The sequence below is a fragment of the Orycteropus afer genome, unplaced genomic scaffold (genome assembly GCF_000298275.1).
Source record: "Orycteropus afer afer isolate SDZICR_OR568_19922 unplaced genomic scaffold, OryAfe1.0 scaffold00032, whole genome shotgun sequence".
NCBI classification, from domain to species: domain Eukaryota; kingdom Metazoa; phylum Chordata; class Mammalia; order Tubulidentata; family Orycteropodidae; genus Orycteropus; species Orycteropus afer.
Genome location: NW_006921619.1, coordinates 8,604,441 through 8,613,262, shown reverse-complemented (window position 1 = coordinate 8,613,262; position 8,822 = coordinate 8,604,441). Strand labels below are relative to the sequence as shown.

General features: G+C 40.0%; 1 protein-coding gene across 1 annotated transcript in view; it reads right to left on the bottom strand.

The window, feature by feature from the left end:
* Positions 1-8,259: 8,259 nt before the first annotated feature.
* Positions 8,260-8,822, bottom strand: part of SENP2 (SUMO specific peptidase 2) — a 56,245-nt gene continuing 55,682 nt past the window's right edge. Inside the window, exon 17 of the mRNA XM_007935965.2 lies at positions 8,260-8,322. Within this exon, the coding sequence (XP_007934156.1) occupies positions 8,260-8,322 (63 nt within the window). The remainder of the gene's footprint in view (positions 8,323-8,822) is intronic.

The following is an 8,822-nucleotide window of genomic DNA, read 5'->3' as shown; positions in this document are numbered from 1 at the left end:
GTGGATTACATTGATTGTTTTTCAAATGTTGAACCATCCCTGCATACCTGGTATGAACCCCACTTGGTCATGATGAATGATTTTCTTGATACGTTGTTGAAGTCTATTGGCTAGGATTTTGTTGAAGATTTTTGCATCTATATTCATGAGGGATATTGGTCTGTAGTTTTCCTTTTGAGTGATGCAACATAGACAACTCTTGACTTATCAGTAAAAATTTAAAAGTCCTAAAAACACTAGCAACCTGAGTATTAGCCATGTCCAAGGAAAATGTATTCCAAAAATGAAGGGCAGTTTAATACTTAAATGCATCCACCTATCCCCTTAGAACACGACCATGATCCTCCTACCGATGAAAAAGTACCTGGTACAATCTGACTGCTGTTCCTGTTTTGGTAAAATGTCTCTGGATTTAAGCTCCTTGGATTGAGTTAGTTGCCTCCACCAGGAAAATAATTCCTACTTTAGAAGGTTGCAGTGATAAAGAAGAAATTGAACAAGAAATGAGAACTATCTAAAAGAAGGAAATAAAATTATTATTTATAGATATTATTACCTATTTGTAAATTTGACATAGTGTGGTGGCTTTTGTGCTGCTGTGATGCTGGAAGCTGTGCCTCCAGTCTGTCAAATACCAGCAGGGTCACCCATGGGGGCAGCTTTTAGTGGAGCTTCCAAACCAAGACAGACTAGGAAAGAGGGCATCATGATCTATTTCTGAAATAATTTGCCACTGGCAACCTTATGACTAGCACAGACACACTGTCTGATGCACTCAGAACATGACTGGGGAAGAACTGCCTCCTCAAAGTAGCCAAACCAAATCAGACTCACTGCCATCAAGTAGGATCCCACTCACGGTGACCCCTCCTTGGGTTACTGAGGCAATATCACTATGGAAGTAGATTGCCCAATCTTCCTTCCTAGGAGTAGCTGGTGCATTTGAACCGCCAGCCTTCTGGTTAGCAGTCAAGTGCCTTAGGCACTACGCTACCAGAGCTCCTTCTTCAAAGTAGAACTGACCTTAATGATCTGGATGGAGTAAAGCTTTCAGAACCTTTGTTTGCTGATGGGGCATGACTCAAAATAAGAAACAGCTGTAAACATTCTCTAATAATCAGAATGTGGAATATATGAAGTGTGAATCTAGGAAAATTGGAAGCTGTCAAAAATGAAAAGAAATGCATAAAGATCGATATGCTAGGCATTCCTGAGCTAAATTGGCCATTTTGACTCAGACAAGCATATATTCTACTATGCTCGGAAAGTCAAATTGAAAAGGAATGGTGTCACAGCCATTGTCAAAAAGAATTTTTCAAGATCTATCCTGAAGTGCAGTGTTGTCAGTGATGGGATAATACCCATACACTTACAGGAAGGCCAGTTAATGAACTATTATTTAAATTTATGCATCAATCACTAATGCCAATGATGAAGAAAGTAAAGATTGTTACCAACTCCTGAAGTCTGAAATTGATCAAACATGCAATCAAGATGCATTGATATTACTGTTGATTGGAATGTGGAAAGCTGGAAACAAGGATCCATTGGTAGCTGGAAAATATGGCCTTAGTGATAGAAAAGATGCTGAAAATTGCATGACAGAATTTTGCAAGACCAACGACTTACCCATTGCAAATACCTTTTTACAGCAACATAAATGATGACTATACACATGGCCCTCACCAGATGGAATACACAGGAATCAAATTGACCACATTTATGGAAAGAGAAAATGGAGAAGCTCAGTATCATCAGTCAGAAAAGCGTAGGGCTTGACTGAGGAACAGACCATCAAGTGCTCATATGCAAGTTCAAATTGGAGCTGAAGAAAATTAAAATAAGTCCACACAAGCTAAAATACAACCTTGAGTATATGCCACCTGGATTTGGAAAGCGTCTGAAGAATAGATTTGACACACTGAACATCAGTGACCAAAGACCAGATGAGTTGTGGGATGACATCGAGGACATCATGAAGAAAACAAAAGGTCATTAAAAAGACATGGAAGAAACAAAAGACCAAAATGGATGTCAGAAGAGACTCTAAAACCTGTTCTTCAATGTAGAGTAGCTAAAGCAAATGGAGAAAATGATAAAGTAAAAGAGCTGAACAGATTTCAAAGGGAAACAACAAAGTGAAGTATTATAGTGTGCAAAGAACTGGAGTTAGAAAACCAAGAGGGAGGAACATGCTTGCCATTTCTTAAGTTGCAAGAACTAAAAAAAAACTTCAAGCTTCGAGTTGTACTATTGAAAGACTTTTTGGGCAAAACATTGAACAATGCAGGAAGCATCAAAAGAACATGAAAAGAATATAGAGTCACTGTACCAAAAAGCATTAGTCAACGTCCAACCATTTCTGGAGGTACCACATGATGAAGAACCAATAGTACTGAACAAGTCCAAGTGCACTGAAGGCAAGGTGAATACCAAGGCCCCAGGAATTGATGGAATACCCACTGAGATGTTTCAACAAACAAAGGTAACGCTGGAAGCACTCACTTGTCCATGCCAAGAAATTTGCAAGACAGCTACCTGGACAACCAACTGGAAGAGATCGATATTTGTGCCCATTCCAAAGAAAGATGATCCAATGGAATGCAGAAATTATTGAACGATATATCATCAATATCACACACAGGTAAAATATCGCTGAAGATAATTCAAAAAATGGTTGCAGCAGTACATCTACAGAGAACTTCCCAAAATCCAAGCTGGATTCAGAAGAGCATGTGGAACAAGGAATGTTAACTGATGTCAGATGGTATTGGCTGAAAGCAGAGAATATCAGAAAGATGTTTACCTGTGTTTTACTGACTATGCAAAAATATTTGGCTGTGTGGATTGTAACAAATTATGTATAGCAATGTGTCCAACCATTTCTGGAGGTACCACATGATGAAGAACTGATAGTTTTGAAGAAGTCCTAGCACACTGAAGGCAATGGTAATACCAATGTGAACCACATGAACAATACCATGTGATTACCATGGACCTCACCAGATGGAATACACAGGAATCAAATTGACTACATTTATGGAAAGAGAAAATGGAGAAGCTCAATATCATCAGTCAGAAAAGCCTAGGGCTTGACTGAGGAACAGACCATCAAGTTGCTCATATGCAAGTTCAAGTTGGAGTGAAGAAAATTAAAACAAGTCCACACAAGCTAAAATATGACCTTGAGTATATGACACCTGGATTTGGAAAGCATCTGAAGAATAGATTTGACACATTGAACATCAGTGACTGAATACCATGTGAACAATGGGAATTCCAGAACACTTAATTGTGCTCATGTGGACCCCGTATACAGACCAAGAGGCAGTCACTCAAATAGAACAAGGAGATGCTGAGTGGTTTAAAACCAGGAACGGTGTGTGTCACTGTTGTATCCTTTCACCATACTTATTCAATCTGTATACTGAGCAAATAATCTGAGAAGCTGGACTAGATGAAGAACATGACATCAGGATTGGAGACTCATTAACAACCTGCAATATGCAGATGACACCAACTTGTTTGTGCAAGTGAAGACGACTTGAAACACTTAATGATGAAGATCAAAGACTACAGCCTTCAGTATGGATTACACCTCAACATAAAGATGACAAAAAAAATCCCTCCTAACTGGACCAATAAGCAACATCACGATAAATGGAAAGAAGAACGAAGTTGTCAAGGATTTCATTTTACTTGGATCCACAATCAACGCTCATGGAAGCAGCAGTCAAGAAATCAAACATACTGCATTTGGCAAATCTGCTGCAAAAGATCTTTAAAGTTTTGAAAAACAAAGATGTCACTTTAAGGACTAAGGTGAGCCTTACCCAAGCCATACCATTTTCACGATGAATAAGATCAATGAATAATTGATCTATGTGAATTATGGTGTTGGGGAAGAATATTGAATATACCATGGACTGCCAGAATAATGAACAAACCTGTCTTGGAAGAAGTACAGCCAGAATGCTCTTTAGAAGCAAGGATGGTGAGACTTCATCTCTTGTTCTTTGATCATGCTATCAGGAAGGACCCATCGCCGGAGAAGGACATCATGGGTGGTAGAGGGTCAGCAAAAAAAGGAAGCCCCTCAGTGAGATGGATTGACACAGTGACTGCGACATAGCAACAACTCTGAGGACTGAACAGGACTGGGCAGTGTTTAGTTCTGTTGTACACAGGGGTGCTATGAATCAAAATCAACTTGATGGCACCTAACAACACGAAGTGAATGTCATAGCCATACAGTAGAGTACTGTTCAGCCATTAAAATGATGTCAACATTAATGATATGAAAAGATGTTCAAGATAAATTAAGTGGAAAAGAACTTTATGTGACCATATGTTATTGATTCTGCATGGTGAGATTGGATAATTCTTATTATTTACCTTTTACTCAGTATCTTCTTACATTTCTACCATGCACATTTACTGCTGATGTAATTAAAGAAAACTGTAAGATAGGACAGGATAGTACTACATGACCCACCTTTCTGGTTACCATACACTCTTAATGAAGGCAAGTGGTGGTGGGGAGCACTGCAAGGGTTTTCCACTGTCTGTTTGAAACACATGCTCCCGGGAACTCTGTTGCTTCTCTCAGCACTTTCCAAAGTGGATTCCATAAAACAGTTCACAGGACATTAATGGGAGTTGCCATGAAAAGGGCTCAAGGTCCAAGTTTTGGGAAATGCTAGGTTAAGGCAGATTTTGTTGGTGTAGGACTTCTCAGAATGGATGATAGGCATCTGCAGCAGGAAAGGACATGGCTCATTTGCCCATAGAACCCTTTTGTTTTAAGTCCAGTGCAGAAGCAACAGGACTTCTACTAAACATATTTTGGGAAATGCCAACATAGAAGCTGAACAAGGATTGTTTATACCACGTATTTCCATTGAGGGTCTGAATGCTTCTGGCCTATTTTCCCAGAAGTAGATCAACTCATCTCAAAACAGTTTCACATTCATCTTATTTTTGTGGTCTCAAGCTTTATTGTTTTACACAATTTGCATCTTGCTGTCAGGTCATTTAGAGAAGTGTAAATTTCTATCCATCAGTGAGTTGGGTAATAAACTTGAGTGGTCACAACCCACATTTTAAAACAACTGAAATAAATTCAGCAACGATAAGTAGCAAATATTGTTTTGTGTAACCATATGTAAGTGTGTGTACCAGTCACAATATAGGCATCTGCCTATATTGCCTATATTTATTACTTTGAGTTGTAATGAAAGAGACTTGAAAGCCACTGAATTAAAAGGATGAATTTATTGGTAAATAGATAAGATCAACACCTATTCCAACACACCCAAACCTCTTCCTTGTATATATTAGGTAAATTAAAAGGAAAAAAAAAAAAGCAATACACTTAGCTAGATTGACCCCCAACTTAAAAAAGAGTTAAAAAGTCTGTTTGGATGTCAACTGCTTGGAGTTTTTCTTCAAAGAAAAAGTTTTAAAGAGATTAGTAAAGAGATTAGGTTCCCAGTTCATTCACAAAAGCCAATTTAAACAATATAGCTTACCTACAGTAAAGTTACTACAAACTTAAATTTCTCTAAATTCCCTATTTATTTCTATTGCAAGGGCCAATATGTCTCCAAGGACACATTCTCCCTATACCCCACCCTGGTCCCAGCACGAGACCCCTCAAAGTGCAGGCAAACAGCCACCTGTCTGCATGTGGTTTCCCAGGTTATGCTTAGGATTTGGGAAGAGCAGGGGAAAAAAAAAAAAAAAAAGGTCAGAGGTAGAATGTAGGGGCTCCCAAGAGCATCTTCCTGAGGCCCCGAGCAGGCTTTCCTCCCCCTCCATCCTGGTTCTGCCGCAAGGTCAGGGATGAGAAAGCCACGTGCTCACCAGCAGTTATTTTTCATATTTATCAAGCTTTAGGAGAGACTAGCTACTTACTGAAAACAGAACAATGGTTCTCACTGAACCTTTTTTCAGGCCCCAGTTGAAACCTACTGGTTTTCACGTCAATAACTTGCTATTGATAAAATTAATAGCTCATCACTTGACGACTTTTCTCATAAACTGTTTAGAGATTTTTTTTAAAATCCTATTACCAATACGTTTCTTTTCACCAAAGGAGACATGTCAGTGCCTACAGAAGCATGACCTATAGCATGTGATGTTAAATACAGGGACTCAGGGTAGAGTGCCATGCTAGATCTTAACTCTGTGCTCTTATCATTTCAATTTGGTCCAGAAGAGTGCACATGAATGGAAAGTTCAGTACAAGCTACTCCTAAAACCAAACCAAACTCACTGCCAACAAGTCAGTTCTGTAGAGTTTCCAAGAAGCAGACTGCCTCATCTTCCTCTTGGAGTAGCTGGTGGGTTTGAACTGCTGACCTTCTGGTTAGGAGCCAAATGTCTCACCCACTGCACCACCAGAGCTCCTAAGCTGTTCTAAGAAGTCCCTCAAATACTACAGTAACTCTCAGCATCATTCATTTGGGCAGAATACCAACTGACATTACTAACAGGATTTACCCAACATAGAACAAATCTGAACCTAAATTCTCCAGGGGGACACACTGGTGCCAAGCAGGAATGAGGTTTTGAGTATAATGCTGGCCCAGTAAATCTTTGGCCTCTTTTGGCTATGCCAGCTATCTGACCCCAACACTCACTGGCACAGCTCCAGGAGCCCTGGGCAAAGGAACAGGAGTGGCAGGAAGGCTTCTCTGTGCAGCCTCAGCTTGACAGAAATTCAGCACAACTGGCTCACTCTAGTGGTCACCTCATCACCTGGCCTCTGCTCCTGCCACCAAGTAGACAGTACTGTCAATCTGCATCCCAGACCCTGGGCCTACCAAGACTTTTGCAAGCCTCAGGAAAACTGCTTGCAAGAGCCACCACCAGTATGCCTCAGCCACCAGCAGCCTGAGCCCTCCAAATGGCAGACACGTTGATTGGTGGCTAACACGTGCCAAGATTTTCCAGTTCTACCTCTTGCTTTTAAGTACCAGAACAAGCCTGGGAGGTTGAAGGAGGGAAAGGGGGAGAAATCATTTCAGCATATACATTTCAGGTTCTGCCAGACCACCTTTTATTACATCGAAAAAGCAACACTAGGCACTAGATCTTGCAAAATATGTACTGACCAACTCTAAACTTTCTGGAATTAAAAATGCATAACCACATCTGTAAGGTTTTTAATGAACAAAAAAGTTAAATACAAACTCTCATATGCAAAATAGATTACTGTATAATTGGCAACCTCAGAGCCACATATTAAATATTCTTCCACAAATTTCAGTGGGGTGGAGTGGGGAAATGTTAATCCTAATGAATACAAAATTAATTTTGGCTTTATATAGAAAAAAACTTTGAGGAAAAATAGCTTTAAATTGACTAGTATCTTTTGAAATAAACAGCTCAGGCCAGCCCTTACCATTCTGAGGTTTATGCTCAATCAGATCTGGAGTGAGAATGAAGATTTGGGGTTTACAGTTACTTCAAATCCAGTTTTGAGAGTAAGCCAAGTCACCTCATTTCAGAAGGGGAAGTCTCTTTAGAAGGACCGTGACACTCTTCTGAAGATGCTCAGACTGCCAGAGTTCCACTTTTCCACAACTCGGTGCCAATGCTGTTAGCATCAGGCCCCTTCTGAGAGGCAATCAGAGCCTTCCTCCACAGCACTTCTCTGCGCATGTTCAGCAACCCCCTCACAAAAAGATCTCCAGCTTCAAGTTGGCAGTCACTGCTCCAGCATTAGAGATATTAATTAACTCTTCCTTCCTCCCCTCTCAATGATTACGCTCTTGATCTTCAGTGGGGAGTGGCAGCTTGATTAACTTTCCTTTCAGAAATAAATAGTTCAAACAAGTAATTTAGGGTTATCTATAAAAGAGCAGGGGAAACAGCCACTGCCCAGTATGTTTGCAAACGAGTGAGTGGATGAATATGCATGAACACACAGAAGAAAACAATTCACAGAAGAAATCCGGCATTTCCCACATTCATAGGGAAAAAAAATTTAAAAAAATTAATTAGCGTTTGTTCTTGTGTGGGTTGAGCGGTCCAGGGCTCTGAGCAGGCACAGTCCTTACAGGTGGGGTTGCAAGCAGCCCTCTGCACACCAAGTCAGGACTAGGGTGCAGTCAGAGGCCTTCATGCACTTTGACAGCTCAGTACCTGGAAGAGAACAGAGGTGATGCAGGGACTTTTTAACCCACAATGCATGAGGTATATGGAACCGTCCGGGAAGGAACCACCGCAGCTAGAGGGGCAGGCGGGGCATTCTCACAGCAATTGCTGATGCAGGATTTCCCACACCATCTTCTTCCGGAAGAGAGGCATCTGGTGCTGTAAAGAATCCCAAAAACAAACAAGCGTTACACGTGAACGTGCACAGCATCACCACCTTTAAGTGTAATCATATATTTTCTGTAAGCTTTGATTTTTTTAAAAAATTTATTGTGTTTGTGGAAGTTTACATGGTAAATTAGGTTCCCATTTTAACAATTTCTACACAGTTTGTTCAGTGATATTGGTTACATTTTTCACAGTGTATCAACTTTCCCATTATTTTCATTCTGGTTATTCCATCTCCAATAATCTAGTTCTCCTGTCCCCAAGCCTTGACTTTTGTTACAACATGGTGTATATTTAGAAAGCCATGAAAAAGGAAGTTTATAACTATGTATCATAAGCATTTTCACACATAAATGAAAATAAAAGCAGAATGCAGAATTACACAAAAGAAATTTCATAATAAAAACATGTCCCAAAATATGAACCCTTTTGCATATACAGTACTGAGTTGTCAGTGAAGGCAAACATGGGTATATGGATGGATAGATAGG